This window comes from Squalius cephalus (assembly GCF_949319135.1).
Source record: "Squalius cephalus genome assembly, chromosome: 1".
NCBI classification, from domain to species: domain Eukaryota; kingdom Metazoa; phylum Chordata; class Actinopteri; order Cypriniformes; family Leuciscidae; genus Squalius; species Squalius cephalus.
In genome coordinates this window covers 28,475,782-28,496,466 of record NC_137122.1, presented here as the reverse complement: position 1 = coordinate 28,496,466, position 20,685 = coordinate 28,475,782, and the positions used below count along the sequence as shown (strand labels likewise).

The 20,685-nt window shown below is 37.1% G+C and overlaps 3 protein-coding genes across 3 annotated transcripts in view; 1 reads left to right on the top strand and 2 right to left on the bottom strand.

Annotated features, from left to right (window-relative positions):
- prkar1b (protein kinase, cAMP-dependent, regulatory, type I, beta) overlaps positions 1 to 783 on the bottom strand; it is a 60,124-nt gene extending 59,341 nt beyond the window's left edge. Inside the window, exon 1 of the mRNA XM_079871033.1 lies at positions 312 to 783. Within this exon, the coding sequence (XP_079727159.1) occupies positions 312 to 376 (65 nt within the window). The 5' untranslated portion in view covers positions 377 to 783. The remainder of the gene's footprint in view (positions 1 to 311) is intronic.
- Positions 1 to 20,685, bottom strand: part of ccdc137 (coiled-coil domain containing 137) — a 224,026-nt gene that overhangs the window by 104,891 nt on the left and 98,450 nt on the right. The window lies entirely within an intron of this gene.
- dnaaf5 (dynein axonemal assembly factor 5) lies at positions 395 to 19,869 on the top strand (the record flags this gene model as incomplete). The annotated part of the gene is made up of 13 exons (XM_079871010.1): positions 395 to 926; positions 1,824 to 2,008; positions 2,186 to 2,310; positions 2,710 to 2,828; positions 4,581 to 4,813; positions 5,001 to 5,231; positions 12,203 to 12,346; positions 12,938 to 13,106; positions 14,216 to 14,363; positions 14,928 to 15,078; positions 15,962 to 16,118; positions 17,229 to 17,420; positions 19,441 to 19,869. The coding sequence occupies 13 exons, from the start codon at positions 395 to 397 to the stop codon at positions 19,563 to 19,565; spliced, it is 2,511 nt and encodes an 836-aa protein (XP_079727136.1). The 3' UTR covers positions 19,566 to 19,869.

Below are 20,685 nucleotides of genomic sequence, written 5' to 3'. Positions count from 1 at the left end.
AATTTTTTATCCAATGAGCAACTATGGTAACAGTAAACGTAAAAAAAAAATGCATGCTTTTATAATAAGCAGCTTTTTCTTACATTATTCATGTCATGTGATTATTCAAACTGCTTAGAGGCAAGAGTAGTGATGTGGATTGTCAAATACAGAATCAGATTTAAAAATATAATATGTCTATGTACGCCATCTCATTACAAATAATTCTGTCTATTTATCATTATCTGTCTATTCTTTCTTAGTGAAAAATATTGTTCTGACCATAGTAAAGTAAATAAAATATAGTTTATCTGTTTTGAATGTGCATCTACCGTAAAGCCATCTGAGCTGTCGCAATCGTAGTGGCAACAACCGCCATGACAACCAGCAACAACATAACACACGTGAAGGAGCAATGGCGACCGCCAGTGATGATCGAGCTGCACCGGATGTTTTAAAATCTCTGGCTCGCCACTTAAACTGTTTAAACGAAGATAACAAAAGCGCCAGAAAACGAGCTCTAGAAGCGGTGAAGAGAGACACAATCGAGCAGCGCTTGTCCAGCGGTGCGCTACAGGAGCTTTTCGCCGGTTTGCTGAAGACGCTGCTGAAATGTCTGTCAGATCCTGCGGAGACATGCAGGGACTCTACTATTCAGATCATCACAGGGTTTATCAGATCTGTCCCCAAACCAGAAGACTCTCTGCCCTATCTCATGCCCGCCCTGGCGCAGAGGCTCGGGGGGAAGGAGATCCTGGAGCCGGCGGAGGAGCTCAGACTGGCTCTGGTGGAGATGCTGTCTCTGGTGGTGGAGGTGTGCGGCAGACAGCTTGCCCCCTACCTGGATGACATGATGAAGATCCTGCAGAGAACCATCACGGATCCCTTCCCTGAAGTCAAGAAAGAGAGCTGTAAATGCACCATCAGTTTTGCACAGTGTGTTCCTGGTAAGTGGGGCCTTCAAGCTGTTGATAGACAGTTGAGATACAGTATATTGTCCATAAATTCACTTTCATGGGTCATTTGTATAGCAGTGTGTTTGTTTGGATTCATTATAGAGTAAACTGGCCTTACATGTGTGTTGTTGGTTGTCATAGTGAAATGGCCAGACTGATGCTTTGTATACCTAACACATGTACGGCCAGTTTGCCACTTAACTCCTGTATAATGAATCTAGTCAAGTCAAGTCACCTTCATTTATATAGCGCTTTTAACAATATAGATTGTTTCAAAGCAGCTTTACAGTGATAATAGGAAATTACAGTAACAGAGATTGTTTTGGCTTTACAGCGGCTCTAGAATAAAGTTATTGTCCAGCTAAAGTTAGTTTTGATTTTTTGATTCATATATATATATATATATATATATATATATATATATATATATATATATATATATGATGACTTCAGATTCAAAAGTCCGTCTAACGTTTTTCTTTAATATTAAAATTTTTATCAGGCTCCTATATATAGGTTTCTACCTTCAACTTGTGACGTCGGAAGTAACGTAGTGCATCATGGTGTAGTGTAAATATCAGCAGTACGTCGGATTACTCGCATAAGTTGAGCTTAGAATTAAGTCGAATCTGTATGTTCGTTTCGCCGGAAGCTAGTTATTTTATGGACTTCAAAACATATCTTATGTATCTCACCATATCACTGTATCTCAATTGTCTATATCAGGGGTGGCCAGTCCTGAAGATCTACCTTCCTGCAAAGTTCAGCTCCAAACCTCATCAAGCACAAATGAACCAGCTCATTAAGATCTTATATATCAATCAGACAATCATAGATGCACAGTGGAGATAGTAATGTGCGAGTTTCTGTCCATCTATCTTTGCCCAGATCATTTTCACCTGCAGGCTGAGAGTCTTCTGAAGCCTCTGTTGCAGACTATTTCTCACCAGCATTCCCAAGTGAGAGTTTGTGCCACACAGGCCACCGGCGCGGTCATTCGGTACAGTGCAGGCAAAAATGTAGATGACGTTTTGTCCCACTTGGCTCAGAGATTGTTTGACGACTCGCCACGGGTAAGCTGGCTGCACTTAGGTTTGTTGATTGATGCGTTATTTAATAAATGGCCTGTCTTTGATATCTTTCCAAGAAGTTCTTATATTTCTAAATATAAGCTATTCCTATTCCTATATATATAATTAAATCCTATTTTACCACAAGGGAATGATTTATTGTTGTGCTAATCTGCTCAGGTGAGGAAGGCCGTGACCGTAGTCGTGGGTGATTGGCTCCTCCACTTGCCGGACAGATATTCCTACTTCCACAAGCTCATCCCGCTGCTTCTGAGCAGTCTCAGTGATGAGATCCCTGAAATCAGGTGAGAACAAATGCACAGTCATAATAACAGTGTTTTCCAGGCCTCTAAATGTCATGAAAATGCACGTCTTCTTATCGGATAAAAATTGTATGCACATTTTTAGAATTTATCCTCATTACAAACAAAGAATCAAACAATCAAACAAAGCTAAGTACATACAAGTTTGGGGCTGGTGAGGCTGCATTTATTTGATGAAAATGTCCGAAAACAGTAGTATTGTGAAATATTACAGTTTAAAATAATTGCTTCTTATTTGAATATGTTTTCAGTTGTAATTTTAATCTTAATGAGCCCAAACTTTTGATTGTATTTGTCATCTTGATTTTTTATTTATTTGTCTTCTTGACTATCTCTTTAGATTTAGTCAAGATTTAGTGATTTTTAAATTAATTTATTTAGGTCTCTTGCTGAGGATTTATGGAAACAAATAGGATCTCAATGGGAAAAGGAAAATGAGGATGATCTGAAGGATAAGATGGACTTTCTGCTGCCTGCACCTGCCCTTTACACTTCTGGAGGTGAGACTGACTAATAACAGTATGACCTTCTTTAAACTGCCCAGCCAAGATCTTGACACAAAACCAGCCCTTACTGTATTTTTGATGAAATAAATACATTGATGAGCATAAGAGACTTCTTTCAAAAACAAAACAAAAAACAAATCAATGTTAAACTGATGGACCTCTTGATGAAAATAATAACATTAAACTATTTATTTCCATCAAGAGGTGCATCAACTTTTGGTCAAGATCTTGTATTGTCAATGCAAGAGTCCAGCACTCTGTAAAGTCTCCTCCAGCACATCCCAAAAACTTTCAGTGAATTTAAGGTCTGGACTCAGAGGTGCCGATTCATGTGTGAAAATGATTCTTCATGCTCCTCCCAACCATTCTTTCACAATTTGATCCTGATGAATCATTGTCATCCTGGAATATGGCCATGATGAGTCTTCCTACATGGATGTTTAAGAAATTAAAAGCTACACACTCCATCAATTAGGGTTAGAAGAACTGATGCCAAACATATAACATGTTAATCACATAATAATCACTGCAATACTGATTCAGTCATTGACTCTTGAGCATTTGCCTATTTAAATCCAAGCAGCAACTTTTTTTTGCAGGGCAGTGTATATATACTGTACATGAGATATGAAAACTGCAGATTAATCCCTCAAATAACATCTGACAGACTTTGATGCTCAGTTATCTTGTCCTTGAATGAGGAGGAGAGAAAAAGAGATAACCTGAATGTGAAAGTATTGTTAGGTAGATGTTTTGCTTCTTTATTAATATCCAACACAAATTCATATTTATCTTTTATGTATAGAACCATTAAAAAAAAAAAAATTGGGATCAGTAAGATTTATTTAAACAAGTAATAAAAACTCAGTGAGTGTTTTAGCGCAATTTTCTGACGTCATGGGATCACAACACTAAGAGATAGTAAATCTTTTTATGTTTTTTTTTTTTTTTGTGTGTGTGTGCGTTCCCGAGATTAGACCTTCCTTAACATAATGCCGAAAACCCGAAGTCTCTAGGTGGTCTGGTTGAGGAGGAGATAGAAGTGCAAGATTGGTGCGCACAGACAGAACAGAAATCATGAGTTAACAATCGCAATTTTGTCCGTAGGAAAATTGCGCTAAAAAAGAAAGAAATGTAAAACATTAATTTTGCAAGAACACATTAAATTGATCAAAAGTGACTGAGACTTTTACATTGTCACAAAAGTTTTCAACTTTCTATTTATCAAAGAATCCTGAAGAATCCTAAGAATCACAGTTTCCATAAAAATATTACGCAGCACAGCTGTTTTTAGTTTAAACTTCAAATCAAACAAGAAATTAAAGTATAATTAATTATAAAAACATTTTTTTTTTCAATTTGAATATTTCACAAACTTGGTTTTAAGGGGCTGTGCACACAGAACGCGTTTGTTCATTCCACTGCGCAACTATCCATTGTTTTTTAATGTAAAAACACACACTAGACGGACGTCATTAACTGTTGCGCTCACGCCTTGTGTCTCTCCGCATGACACAGCCTTCTTAAATCGCTGTGCTTGTTGAAAGTGTCTCTAGACCTTGCATTTTTATCAGCAAAAACATGTTCTGTGTGAACCAGCCCTTACTGTATTTTTGATTAAATAAATACATTGATGAGAATAAGAGACTTCTTTCAAAAACAAAACAAAAAACAAATCAATTTTACCAGCTGTGACTGGAGAACGCTGGAATAGAAAAATAATGTTTTCCCTGTTTTCTTGGGCAGGAGAGCGTCCCGGGCTGGGCTGCAGGGAGCTGGTGGTGAGGAATCTGTCTAAGCTGCTTCCTGCGGTGGGGCGGGACATTGGTGACTGGTTAGTGCAGACGCGAGTGAAGACGGCTCAGCTGCTGCGGGTTCTGCTGCTGCATGCTGAAGATCACTGTACACAACACCTGCAGTCTCTGCTCACTGTGCTGTACCACACCTGTGTGGACCCTGAGCCTGACGTCAGAACACAGGTGACAGGACAACCAATCAGGAGCATCTATCTATCTATCTATCTATCTATCTATCTATCTATCTATCTATCTATCTATCTATCTATCTATCTGTCTATCTGTCTATCTGTCTGTCTGTCTGTTATGAGATATGTTTGAATCATGAATCTTTTTTATTTCAGTGGTCTCCTGTCTCTCTCTTTGACAGTGTTTGGAGTCAGCAAAGCTCTTAGGAGCATTTGTCAGTCCAGAGGTCTTCCTCAAGTTTCTGTTACCTCACGTTGAAGACTCCAATTCCTGCTCGTCTGGTGCTCCCTGGGCTCCTCTCATGGTCCTGGGGGCCGTATTAAGTGGGAGTTCAAGGGAGGTGCTACGACCCCACCTGTTAAAAATCGGAAACATGCTCGCACACCCTGATGTCTGTCAGGGGTCCCAACAGGTGAGAGTCAATGACATTTCTGCCTTCTACTTGCTCCTGAGTGCTTAGTTTCCATTGCGAAGCTGTGTTCACACATTGACTTGCCATGCCAAAGCAACCGGAATTAATTTATTGTCAATCAAAGTTGAGAATTTTAGGAGTTTTACAGAGAATTCATCACATTTGTTGTGCAGTTATGCAGCCAACCAATAACATTAGGGCATTAAACAGTAGAAATTACCACTACTAACAGTAAAGCCACTTGGTGACGTCCAGTGATAAAATCTGTGTTTGTGCAAAACTTTTCGTGGCCGCATCTACAAAATCATGTCACAAAATTTTTCTTACTTTTTTGTATTAAAACAACTGTTTTTAACTCTTAATGGCTATTCTAATTTTAGACTTAAGCCTTTCAAATGTTGTTTTCCTAAAGAATGTCTTTTATTGCATATTTCCAGCCCCCTTAAACACACACACACTCACACACTTACTCATGTTGCAGATGTGTTAGAACATATCTCTGTCAGACCGAGTGGAAAAATCCCACCCAGACCCAAGAGTCTGGCCCTGGTTTCCTCTCAACCCACATTCGGCTCTCTTTGATATCTAAAATAACGCTCTATTTTTTGAGTTTACCATCCCTTCAGTGCCAAGTCACCACCCCTGAGAGAGCTTTGCAGAAATTCCCTCTATAGTGTAATTAAAAGCACTAAAAGAAAAATGACTAATTTTGCCCCTGATCCCCCCTGTGTCCACCACAATCCTGCATACTTTGGTCCAGCTGTCAATGTTTCATCTTGGAATTCATGCCAGAATCTAACAAAGTTTTCCTTCCGTGTGATAATGTGGCCTTAAAAGCATTGGCTGGGAGATGGTGACACACAATAAAGACATGGTTCATCACAGATGTTGCAGGACCTTTGACTGTCCCGTAGAGATGATTGAGACAAAAAAAAGGCTGGCGAGACAGTGGTTTTTGTTAGTTTAAGGGAAGGAAATGGCAAATTATCCTGTTTTTAATACCACAGTAGCTAATGCAATGACTGCCTGGAAATCTAGAGGGAGAGAGAGAATTAATATTAGACTGACTGTGAATAAGTATTTACAAAAATGCATTAGCTCTGTTTCTAAATCTAGTGAGATGCCTACCTAGACGGCATTTTAAGGCATCATAGCATAATTATGTTGCCGTTTAAGAAGCATCAATTAATCTAATGGTGAATGCAATCATAGAAAGTATTGTAATGAACTCTGATTAATTTAAGATGACAGATAAGAAAAATGTCGACTGGAAAGACGAATATTTTATTTTATTATTTTTTTCAAAAGGAAACGAATAGGCTACCTTTATTCAGCAAGGATGCATGAAATTTATTAAAAGGGACAGTACAGACATTTATAATGTTACAAGATATTTCTGTTTCAAATAAATGGTTCTTTTGAACTTTCTTTTCATCAAAGAATCCATGGTTTCCATAAAAATATGAAGCAGCACAACTGTTTTCAACATTGATAATAATAATCAGAACATGTTTCTTGAGCGTCAAATCAGCATATTAGAATGATTTCTGTAGGATCATGTGACACTGAAGACTGAAGTAATGATGCTGAAAGTTCATTTTGTAAATTACATTTGATAAAATATTCAAATAGAAAACAGGTATTTTATGTTGTAAAAATAGTTCACAATAATACTGTATTTTTGACTGAATAAATATAGTTTTGGTGATCATAAGAGACTTCTTTCAAAAAAACAAAAATCTTACCGACCCCAAACTTTTGAAAAGTAGTGTAAAATTATATTTCATTCAATGCTGAAAAGAGTTGATTAAAACTAGTTTTATCTAATAAAAAAAGTGACTATTTTACACTTTTTTAAAAAAAAATCTTTTTCCAATTTGACCTTATTACAGTATCACTTTCTTAGCTTGTCAACCGGCTAAAGTCAGAAATCAATTGTGAGGATGTGAGAATTGTGAGGAGGGCTCGAGTCAGTTCAGTGTTGATTCAGTTTAGTTCAATAACTGAGTAAAGTTCTACCATTTTTAAATGAGTTAAATTCATTTATAAACAGCTCGAAATGCTCATTTTCACTCAATCTCCTGTTAATCTTGAGTACCTGTTAGGGCTGTCACTTTTGTGAAAAAATCCTGTTCGATTTTTGAGACATAAGTGTTTATTGAATCGATTGTTAAATCGATTTTCCATGTCTAAAGACGTTTCCATTTTAAACGCCAAATATGGGCAAATCCACGGACAACTAACAGGCATTAGGACAAACGTAAAGAGGGCGCTTGAGACGCGCACAAGTCAGCAATATTCCTGTTGATTTATTGGCGTGAAGTTTCGTGCACAATGACCAGTCTATGACAATGACAAACAGGAGAGCAACATTCTCGAAAAACAATAAGCAGAGTGGACTGCCATAACATCAATGAAAAACATTACTGCAGTCTTCAACATGCCTGTGTTTACAGTTAGAAATGTCAAACAAATTTTGCCTACGTAGGCGATTGTTGACCGTAGCCCGAATCTGTATCTGTATGCATGACGAGACTGTCTGAATACCGGCAGAATTCACATTTTTGTAGTAAAAAGAGAAACATTATGCAGAAGTATAACTGGCTGTTATGTGTGTTTGTCAGAGTTGCTGTGTGACGCCCGTTCGCTGCGGGCATATCGTGACGAGCTGGACGCGCTCCGAGAAAAGACCTTTAAAATCGATTCCCTATTTTCGTTTTCGAAACTTGTGTTGGTTGGTCCGATCGATTGTGCAATCGATTTTCGAACGTAAAGTGACAGCCCTAGTACCTATAGAGTAGTATTGCATCCTTCATATCTCCAAAAAGTCTTTAGTTTTATTAAATTTATAAAAGAAAGATAGCTTGTACCGAGTCTTTCCGGAAAAAACCGAGCGTCTGGAGGCGGGCCGTGTGGGCGAAGCCAGAGCCAGAGAGAATCCGTCGATCTGGGCTTTGTTTATAAAACATTCATCGTCGAAATGCAGGGAACAAACAGTCTACACAACTCGTTTCTGCATCCACTGTTCCTAACGCTGGGTTCTTTGGTAAGCTTTCCCTCACATCCAAAAACACACTTTGGAGACACTATGCAGCGCTGCCGATGATTTCCTGTTGAAGCGCGTTGATGTGCGCGGTCTCGCTCTCCTCTGGTCGACGTGTGTGCGGCCGCGCTTTTCCGGGAGAAATGCTCATATAAGGAGTTCCACTCTGGTCTACGTCATTAGATCCACGGTCGAAAAAAAACCAGCCGAAACTTGTACCAACCCGGAAGTAAGATTTTCGGCACAGAAATTCTCCGTTATTCGTCCAAAATATTTTTTAAAAACTTTGGCCATGTTAAGCATGAGAATCCATCTCTTTAACACTGTAAACAACTCTGAATACATGAAACACCATTGTACCGCCCCTTTAAGAACGTCTCCAAAGCCACGCCTCCTTCAAAACACATGAACACACAGCAGGGAGCAAAACAAAAGCGTCACGAGAGACGGCGCTAGGCTACCTCATCTCTCAAAGCATATTTTACAATAATAATGAACATACCGTATTTTCCGGACTATAAGTCGCTCTGGAGTAACGTTATAAGTCACATCAGTCAATAAATGCGTCATGAAGAGGAAAAAAACATAAGTCGCACTGGACTATAAGTCGCATTTATTTAGAAATTTATTTCACAAAATCCAAGACCAAGAACAGACATTTAATCTGGAAAAGCAAGTTATTCAACTGCACAGTAGCACACAGACAGAACAGGCTGAGTGGGTGTCCGGTATGTTAACGCAACACATTAACAGTTATTCAGCTACACAATAGCATAAAGAACATATACCTGGGAGGCTGAATAGGCTAAATTAACATAAGCCAGCGAGTCCAACAAGCAAGTTACCAGTAAACAAGTCCACCAAGCTCCCGCGATCTCATTCCACATCACTGAATCCATTGAATTTTCTTCATCCTTGGTGTCGCTTCTGAACAACTCCGCCAACTAGAGCGCCCTCTCGCGGCTGTTTGCCACGAGAGGGCGTGGCTCCTTGCCACTGTTGCCTTTGGCTTGCTCAGTTGGGGATATTTTATTTAATTAATCAATCAATCAACAATACTATTGATCAGCATTACCAAACGTGGACGTTTTCCACTAGAAACAAACATTGATGTATTATTTTAATTTAATACTGTGAAGCAGCTTTGATACAATCTGTATTGTGAAAAGCGCTATATAAATAAACTTGACTTGACTGTAGGCGGTAATGTTTTCTCTTGGTTCATCTCAGTCTGAATTAATTTTGATATATAAGTCGCACCTGACTATAAGTCGCAGGACCAGCCAAACTATGAAAAAAAGTGCGACTTATCGTCCGGAAAATACAGTAAACAACTTAAAGAGCTCCTGACTGCTGCAGATTCATTTCGGCGTTGATAGTGTAGCCAATGAAATGAAATGAAATTTGAGTCACGAACCGCTCCCAGTATAACGTCACGTCACGGGTTTCTAAGTTACAGTAGTTATGGCGTGAACGCAGCATAAGCTGGTTGTTTTGGTTCAGGAGGAACTGTAAAAGGCGGCTGCTGTTTCGGTCGCGGTGCTCGTGACTGACGTCTGTCTAACTCATAGCATGAAACGAGTGATGTCTGCGCGAGCAGTTTTGCAGAGATACGTTGACATTGTATCATTCGGACCGAATGCAATGATTGGACGAAAATATTATGGTCATATGCCTTCCTCAGACAAGATATATATACATATAAATACATTTAGACCACTTGACTTAGTGATTGCTATCAGGATGTGAAGAGACTTTCAACCAGCATAACAAAAAATGTTTTCGGAAACAAATTGCCTACCCTGCCTTTAAGTCTCCTTAAATACTAAAATTACACTGCTTATTTTCAGCAAACTGGGGAGTTTTATGTTGAGTGAATTTTAGAGTAGGGCCTATGTCTGCATCAAACTTTATTTTGAAAGAGCAAGAAGAAGCCACTGTTGAGTGAACAGGGGCAGATGCTCTGATCTTTCCTGTATGCTGCAGCTTTGAAGTCAGCCTGCTCTTTGATGTTGCTGTTGTCAGAACACTTTCGGCTGTCTGTTTTCCAAAATCATCGGAAAGAAAGTACAGTGTAGGAAGAAGGCAAGGAAATAACACGCCCGCAGACCTCTTTTGAGCATATGTCAGATGTTGTGGGTCTGAAGATGTGCACTTGTGTAATGTGTTATGAATTGGATTTGCGATGCCTGTAGGACATGGAAAACAGAAGCACCAGATCTCCGTGTTTTGTTTTCGGTGTTGCTATGGGACTATAAGCGGGAATGTAAATCTCAGATGTCTAAAGGAAGGTCGACATAAAATTTCAGATCTATATTAGAGAATATACATAAGTGCATACCTGGCTGCTCACGTCATTGCTGACAGCTGTGGCCTGCTCACCTCTGTCCTGAAAAAAGACGAGCTGGAGACGGGGTGGGACGAGACATGTTTCTGCTGAAGGGCCGTTGTGGAGACAGGACTATATTTATGGACAAGAAGAGCCAGACGGACATGAATTGCAGAGAGTGCTGGATAGGACGATCGGTTTAAAACAGTTGTCAGACCTGTCGATCATTCCTCTGACAGCCCTAGGCGTGAACTACAGAACATGCTTCTGTTTTACGAGTGTTAGTTTGATCTGGAAACCTGCCCATAAAGTCACATCTTTAAAGCGAGTCTTTTATTACATTACATAATGGGGGGGGGGAATAGATAATCTTGATCTATAAGAGGTTTATCTGCTAAGTTTTACAATTATAAAGATCATGAGTTTTATATGTTTCAAAATTCCACACCATCAACTGACAATACATAAAAATGATTATTTTATAATGGTTTTTATGTAATTGTTTTATATTTTTTACCTGTGCATGACCTTGTCTACTTAATCATTTCATTTATTTATTTATTTATTTTACCTGTGCATATGGAAGATATTTTGCGACTTTTTATATCACAATTGTGAGTTTACATCACTCAATTCTGAGATAAATGTTGATGTGAAACAACTCACAATTGTTAGATAAAAAGTCGTTACCTTTTTTATTTTTTATTCTGTGGCGGAAACAAGCTTCCATACATATATCCCTGTATGCCATTTTATTTTATTGTATTATATTATTTATTTTTTACCTGAGCATAACCCTGTCTATTTAATAATATTTCATTTATTTATTTTACTTTATGAAAAAATGAAATCTGTCTACTTCCTTTTATTGTATTTTATCATATATATTTTTATTTTATTTGCATGCGCATAACCCTGTGTACCTCATCATTTAATTTACTTTTGTCATATTCTTGTCCTGAACATAAATAAAAAGAGAAAGTCTTAATTCTTAGTAGTTCTTCAGTTTTGCCTTCTAAAAATAGTAGTAAAAGTGTCCTCCCACTTCCAGTGGCCTGTGAAAACTCCTGCATCTTAATCATCCCGTCCCTGTTAATGACAGAACCGCTGATTGGAGGAAACGGTGTCATGATCCTCTTGTTTCTGTGAATGTGACACTTTGTCTAGACATGTGATCACTGCATGGAAAGAGAGACAACAAGGTTGTGAGGGTGGGTAAAAATGTAGTGGGGTAGGAAATAACAGAGACTGATGGAAAGAAAAGCTCATCGTGTGTTTTTGGCTGCTTTACGAGGTCAGAGAGTTTAGTCTCTCTCTATGTGTGTCCTTTATTGGCATGATAAAAACTGTTCATTTGTCAAAGTAGTACGAAAAAGGTCAAATAAACAACAAATATAGCAACTGTAATTAAATTAAATGTCATTAAATTAAACTAAATTAAATTTAATGAAATTATATTCAATTAAATTAAATTGTCCAGACTATAATTAGAAATTAAACCGTAAATCAAACAAAAAGGAATAAATGACGTAATTAACATTAAAAAAAAGTAATGAAAATTGTAAATGTGTTGCACGTTTCTGTTTTTTTGTCTCTCAGGCGCTGTATCTGGATCAGTTGTTGGTGTGTGTGGATGCTGTGCTGTGTGTGTGTCAGGTGGACTGTGATGTCATCAGTCTGCAGCTGCTGAAGGTCCTGGTGTCGGTTCAGAGTCTCGCGTCACAGCAGCAACAGCACAACAAGGTAAAACACACACGTTCGGCATTTCCCATACACACTTAAACATTATATATGACTGATCTAAGCTCTTTATATTGAACATACTGCAAGGTCTCAAGAAAGTTGCCTACTGATGTCCAAAGTTTCTTGGCCTGAGTTGCCTGCACCTAAACATCATGTTAAAGTCAGCCATGAAACAGAAGTTGCAATAGTCTTTAGTTCGCTATTGCGACATATATCCATTTTATATACATATTGCGACATATATCCCTTTTGACATATATTGCGACAGTGAAACAGCTTCTCGAACGAGAAAAAAATGTAGGGCGGGACTTGATTTTGTCCATGGGGAATTGATTGGCTGATTGGATGGTTGTGGTTTGCTATTGGTGGATCTCATGTGAGTGACAGGTTGCTCCGCCCTCATGTCAGTAAACGCATCATCAGAGAAGAGATGAGCTACAAGAGGAAGGGGAAGTTATTTTAATGAAAGATTGCATTAAAAACATGAACTGTCATTCACTGTTCACTTGATTTGAGTGACATTTTAGCTCACAGTAGTAGATGGATGGACAGTAGATCAAATAATTGAACATTATCCTGGGTCTTTCTCAGGCAGAAGAATCCATGAGGAGTTTGTGTGAGGCGCAGGGTCTCAGTGGAGCGTGTGAGTTGTACCGACAGCACATGGCGGATCTGCTGCAGTGGCTCTCTGACTCGCATCACACCTGGACCAGTTACTCCATTCAGAAGACACAGCTGGAGATCATCGCCTTGCAGTCTGGTGAGTGTGCGTTTCATTTGCAGCTGGGCAACATTCTGTTTAGACGCACACAATCTAAAGGTGATGATACACAGGGCAACTTTTTGGGCAATGTTCCTGGGCAATGTTGCCGTCAACGGGCAACCAGATGAGACACAGGGCCCACGACCCATCTAAATTATCCAGATAGAAATGTATTGCCCATTTTCAATGGGAAAGTGCCCAGGCAACAATCGCTCAGCAAGATTGCCCAGCAACATTGCTCAAAAAGTTGCCCTGTGTATCATCACCTTAAGAGCTGAACTCATTAAAGTTCACTTCTTCAAACTTCCCTCGGAGTGAGCAGTCACATTCTTCGCTTAATTATTCACTAAATTAGCGTTATTTGTAGGGATGCACCCAAACAAAATTTCTGGGCCGAAACTGAAAATTCAGGATTTGGCCAAAAATATAACATAAAAACAGAATTTAAACTTTAATAAACGACACTCAAATATCTAAAACTTAGTTGTAACATTTAAATTGCACATAAGACAGTTTTATATCAACTTTTTAATAAAAATAAAAAAATTCTTAGAAATATGAACATTTAAACAACAATAAACTGTAATCATGACAGATTTATTCAAGAATACATTAAATAATGAAGACATCTCAAACGGGTTATGCAATAATATAATGAATATGTAATGCTCTGCATATATTCAGCAAAATGCTCTTCTCTAGAGTGTTTTTTTTTTTCTAGCTAACTAATGGGTTTATGGACATTGAATAGGTTAAGTTTTATTGACGCCTTTCCCCGGTTGAAACACTGATCGAGCGATTACATGACACAGGGTTCATTTCGGTAAGTTGTAAAGTATCTTTCAACATGCCTTCTGGTGTTCAGCCATGTTTATTTGGTGCTGTAACTAGTAGTAAATAGAAGATGATATGATCGGCTCATGTGCGCTTGATGTCTAAAATAAAAATGTGTAAAATAAAAATAATAATCAAATAAAACATACTATAAATGGAGTAAATATTCTCCAAAATGTAATGTAAAATAATATTGAAAAAGTATGAATAAATAAAACACCAATATTTTCTTCTTCTTTTTTTGGTTTTATCATCTGCATGTTATCTTTTAGGTCCAGTGGTGGGCGAGTTTCTTCCAACCCTCTTGCCTCTGTTGAAGAGTTGCGTTGAACCCAGTCGAGACCCTGAGATGAGACTTCACATCTTCACCATGCTGTCCAAACTACTGCTGGACGCCAGCAACACACTGGACTCACAGGGGTCAGTTTATGAGTCACAGATCTTTCTTAATGCAGTTATTGTGTATTTTGCATCATAAGAGAATATGATGAAATATCCAAACTATCATACCCGATGGCATTGAAACATAGGAGATAACAGCAATGGTTAACTGCTACACAGCTGAGCTCTTGTTATTTTATATCTAGAGTATCCCACCACTGCTTAAATATATGCTTAAACATGCATCATTACAATGATTTATGCATTTTAAGAATGGAGATCTTCTCTGATGCCTGATAAGGATCTAAATACTATGCATTTCAAAGACAACGCTTCACAATTACACCGATATAGTAACGCATCAGGATAGTCCCCTTCAGATATGTAGCAAAATCCCCTCTTTTCATGTGGCGTTCACCTCAAATTCCTTCGTTGCATGTGGGTGCTTGATTTGAAAAGTGAAATGAGAGGAGAATGAAACCGTTACTGAAGACATTGTTGGAAATACCTAAAGAGTGATTTTGTTCGTAAAATGCAAATATACTTTTTTAAAGTTGTCATGTTTGTCTTAAAGTTTGTCTTCATAATGTTTTCTCTCCCTAGGGGATTTGGTGAATACATGGAGATGGTCCTGCAGGATTTGTTGTTGCCTAATCTGGTGTGGCGTTCGGGTCGATCTGCTGCGGCTGTCAGGACCGCTGCTCTCAGCTGCCTGTTAGCTGTCCTACACGGGGCGGCTTTCCCAGCGGAGCGAGTAATAACACACACACACACACACATCAACTCTATCACTACAGCAGAGCCATTAAACATTAAGACCGCATCAAAATATTAATAATATATATATATAATATGAAGAGTTCAGATGCAAAAGCCTCTGTGCCATCTGAAATTTTCTTCTAGAATTTTTATCAAGCTTGTATATTTAAGTTCAGTAATTTCACTTAAATGACAATTAATAGGTAATTTTTATTGCCTTTTAAGTGAAATTGCTGAACTTAAATATACGAGCTTGATAAAAAATTATCATTTTAGAAGAAAATTTCAGATGGCACTTCTGCATATATATATAATTTAAATAATTTAGAAAATCATTTATTAAGGCAGTAAATGGTGTCAAATTTGATTTCATGGTTTGTAACTGTTACGGTTAATATCTGCTTTTTTGAGCATCGATAAAATATATGTTAAAGTACTTGTTAGCAAGATTTTTTTATGTTTTCGAAATTAAATTTTTAAGAAATTTATGTTTTTGTTTAATTTGACTTATTTTACTTAGTTAAGTCTCAATTTAGTTAATATACATTAACATTTTGAAATATTATTCCTTTTTAAAATAGAATGTTTTCTATATGAATATATTTTAAAATGTAATTTATTCCTGTGATCAAAGCTGAATTTGCAGCATCATTACTCCAGTCTTCAGTGTCACATGATCCTTCAGAAATCATTCTGAAATGATGATTTGAGAAACATTTCTGATTATTATAATTGTTGATATTCTAATTGTTGATATGATGATTATTAATATTTTTGGTGAAACCGTGATAGCTTTCTTCAGAATTCTTTGATTTGAAGGGTAGCGTACATGTTTGATTTTGTGTGAGTGATGTTGACGTGTGATAAATGTGTTTTAGATTGTGTCGGTGGAGGAGACTCTCAGTACCCAGCTGATCTCTGCGCTGGAGGAAGACTCTAAACTGGCTCGTCTTCTGGCCTGTCGATCTCTTCACTCACTGCTGAAACTCACAACACAACAGCTCAGCACTGACTCGCTCAACAAGATCTATCCAGGTACACTTAACTCATCCTACATACTGTTAAACAATGAAAGAGAAGAGAGCAGCATATTTACTGTGACAGATGAAAATCAAGAAGTGCTGTGTTAAATATTTTTGGTGTAGATTGTTCAGTTTTCCAGCATCTTTCCACAATATGGCTTGTGTACATCAGATGTCAAACTGTAGCTGTCAAACATGTGGAATGGATTGAGGTTCTATAGCTCACAGACGTATTTTCATGCATCACATTAAATAGAGCTTCTGCTCTAAGGTCTGTATTTTTATTTGACTCTGTAAATGGAGAAATAACACCATTATTATTATTATTATTATTATTATTCAAACATGTTAAATGCAACACACGCATCCGACAGTGTTAAATATTGTAGATGGAATATGTGTTACAGTTCATTGCACATATTGTCAAGGCATTTTGTATACAATAGTTTTTATTTTATTTTCAAGTAGTCATTTTCTGTTTCTGTTATAAGACTATCCTGGTTAAATAAAGCATATCTATGACTATGTGCCTTGCACACATTTTCCATACATTTATTAATATATAATAGTAGACAGTGCCCATAAAAAGTGTTAAACTTTAGTTTTATTTTGTTTTGTTTAGTCTTTTAAAATAGTCTTTTTTTGTTTCTCTGTTTTAAGACTATTCTAGTTAAAGCATATCTATGAGGCTTGCACACATTTTCCATACATTCATTAATATATTATAGTAGACACTGCCCATAAAAAGAGAATTAAGCTTTTTATTTAATTTTTTTATTCAATGTTTTTAAATATTTGTGTCTGTTTCTCTGTTATAAGACTATCCTGGTTAAATTAAGCATATCTATGTGTTTTGCATACATTTTCCAGACATTTATTAATATACAATAATACATAGTGCCCATAAAAAGTCAGTTAATTTTTTTTTTATATATATATTATATTTAATGTTTAACTTTTGTTTTGAAAAGTGGATGGCAGATTTCATAAGACTATCCTGGTCAAATGAAGCATATCAGTGTGTATAATAACTGTTGTTATTGCACAATTTCATGGTTTCAGATGCGTGTGTGTCTGTGTGAGGTAGTATGTGCTTTCATTAGCGTGTCTGTTTGTGTTTCAGAGCTGCTGAAGCGTGTGGATGACAGCAGTGAAGACGTCCGCCTCGAAGCGCTGAAGTCTCTGAGCACATGGTTCTCATCTCTGGGGAAAAACTACGACACACACTCGTGCCGCCCACACCTGGAGTTCCTGTTCAAGCAGCTGCTGCTCTACATGGACGACCCCGACACCAAAGTCCAGGATTCAGTCCTCGGTAAGGGTGCACGCACACAAACGGCATGCGTTTCTTCATTCCTGCTGTAACCATCTGATGTTTTGACGTGAGTCGTGACTGATGACAGTTATATTCGTGTCGACACTGTTGTGGTGTAAGATAAATCTCTTCCTGCTGCATAAGGAAGTGATTCGGGTCTGTGTTGCGCTCATCTACGGTCCACTTCACTGATCTCCCTGTTCTTCACTTCAAAGAGCCTCATTAATCCTGCATTTTTACACTCTATCCATCACACGCTCCTCTGCTACTGGCCTGCCTCCAGCCGGGTCATGGGCTGTCAACACCTTCCCATAATCCTATGTCAATGTGTCCAAGTGCACACGCACACGGAGTACTCTTCATACCCCCTAATTAGGCTTTGAACCCACAAAGGATGTTGAAAACGTATATAGTAAGTAGGGCATAATGTTCATCCGGTTGATGTCGCTAAATAAGCCCAGACAGGGTGATCCTAATATGCATTTGTATTATACAAAAGGGGTTTATTTAGAGATAACGTTTAGCATCATGCATACAGAGCCACAGACGTGGGGGAAAACACCGTCTTGATTTCCTCTTCTTGTCTTTCTTTATTTTTGATAATGCTCTTTAACGCATCTTGTATTTCAAAGACACCCCAGATGTGATTAATGTCCATTATAACACCATATCCCATAATCCCTCATTCCTATGGTTAAGCTTATAATAACAGCACTCTCACACTGTGCTTGAGTTACTGAGGAAATTCACCCGTTTCTTTACACAAAGGAAACTTTGTTTTCTGGTGCACTTACAAACGTATAAAGCGGCGGATAAAGGTAAATCCCCCCCGACCAAACAAATCAGGATAAAACCAAATCCCCACAACAAAGACACGACTGCTGAAAGAACACAAATCAGCTTTATGGGCTTCTCTTTGTTCCTAAATGGTGAGCTGAAAACTTTGAAAGTTTTTTTTTTTTTTTTTTTGTAAAGGTAAAACAATGGACACTTTTGCATAATCACACTGCAAAAATAATTATATTTATGAAAATGAATATGCGAGTATGCATGCTACAATAGACCAGTTAATTATGGTCACAATTTCATTATGAACCTACCATTATGATAAACAAACAAAAAAAAAGTATTAAATTACTACATTTTTCAAGAAATAAATAAATGTAATATATACTATAATATACTAGTATATATATACTTTACTTAGCAAACGTTTACAACGTTTGGGGTCAGTAAGATTTTTTTAAAGATATTAATCATTTTTTAAAAAAGGATTCATTTGTTTGATGTTTAATGGGTTTAATTTAATTGATTCAAAACACACACAAAAAAATTTATATTTTTCAAATAATCCTGAAAATCATTTATCACGGTTTCGACAAAACTATGAAGCAGCACAACTGTTTTCAACATTGATAGTAATAATAATTTATATATATATATATATATATATATATATATATATATATATATATATATATATATATATATATATATATATATATATATATATAATAACAGAAATGTCTCTTGAGCATCATATCATAATGATTTTTGGAAGATCATGTGACACTGACGACTGGATGATGCTGAAAATTAAGCTTTGCCGTTGCAGGAATATGTGATCAAATTCAAATAGAAAATATTCTATTTTAAATTGTAATAATATTTCACATTCTTACTATTTTTACTGTATTTTTGATCAAATAAATGCAGCCTTGGTGAGCAGAAGAGATTTCTTTCAAAAAACATTAGTGTGTGTGTGAACATGGACTCAATACTGTTTCTTTACTATGTATAGAGAGAAAGAAAGCAAGAAAGAAAGAAAGAAAGAAAGAAAGAAAGGATAGTAGAGTTGTTCTAGGCTGAAGTTAAAGGCTCAGTGCTGTATGTCTGGACTCTGGACCAAATACATAAACCCCTGCACTATGACTCCACTATATTTTTTCTATGCCAAATGAGTAAAGTATGATGTAATAACCAAGTCTAAAGATCTCCTTGTCTTCTCTTTCTGTGTCAGAGGTTCTGAAAGTGGCCAGTGCAGTGGACGGAGGTCTGTTACAGCAGCAAACAGAGGCGGTGAGAGAGAAACAGCGCAGCTCTGAGAACTGTGATAAACTCCTCCAGCACATCCACTCATTATAACACACACATCTGTGGCTCAATGCTGCTTCCTCACTGAGTTTCATGCTGAGGGAAACAGGCACTTTCACAAACATTTGTGAATGGATAACCTGTTTTGTTTTTTTTAGCTTCGGTTCTGTTCACGGAGGTTGTTTGACAGAATTCAAAACGAACTTTCTTGTTTGAAATGTGCCTTTCTTTTTGATATTGACATCTTTATTGATTTATTAAATAAACTTGTTTATTAAACTGATTGTTTTCTCAATGCTCGCTGGTCAAATAAAATCATATCTGGTGAAGAATATCTTCACCCTATTCTTATTCTACTGCTTGACATTCTGTCAGTATTATTGTCACATTTTAATATATATATTAATATCATTAGAGCAGCATTAACTTTTCTCTTTATCAATACAGGCGTCTATATAGGAAAATCCCACCTTTCCGTTTAATGAATTTCAAAATACAGAATTTGTAATCATTTATTTTATAGAAGGGTACTTTATTAATTTATGTATCCTATATGAACCTCTAAATAATATCTAGACTAAAGGCCCGTTCACACCAATAACGATAGCTATATTAGCATCCACACCATTGCACAATATCGTTCCGTTTATCGTTTGTCGTCTGCCACTTTAAGAAGGACTCTGATTGGCTGTCAATGTTTTAATCGTTCATCAGCTGGAAAAAAAATCGTTCTGAAAGTGATTCCAACGATATCATTTCTCTTTGCTGTTATTGTTATAGTTGTGGTGTGTGAACTCTGCTATTATTAATATTTAGAAACAATTATAGTTTGAAATTGTTATAGTTCTCATCCTTGGTGTGAACGGGACCTTAAAGGGATAGTTCGGCCAAAAATGATATTTAACCTATGATTTACTCACCCTCAAGCCGTTTGAGATGCATATATCAATCATTTTTCAGACGAACAAATTTTCAGTTATTTTAGAAAATGTCTTAGATCTTTCAGTGGTTATAATGTGAAGCTATAGGGTCCACCTCCTTCAAGTCCCAAAATGTGCATGCATCCTTCACAAAAGTAATCCATCTGGCTCCAGGGGGATAAACGAAGGCTTGAGGGTGAGTAAATCATGGGTTAAATATCATTTTTGGCCGAACTATCCCTTTAACTCTA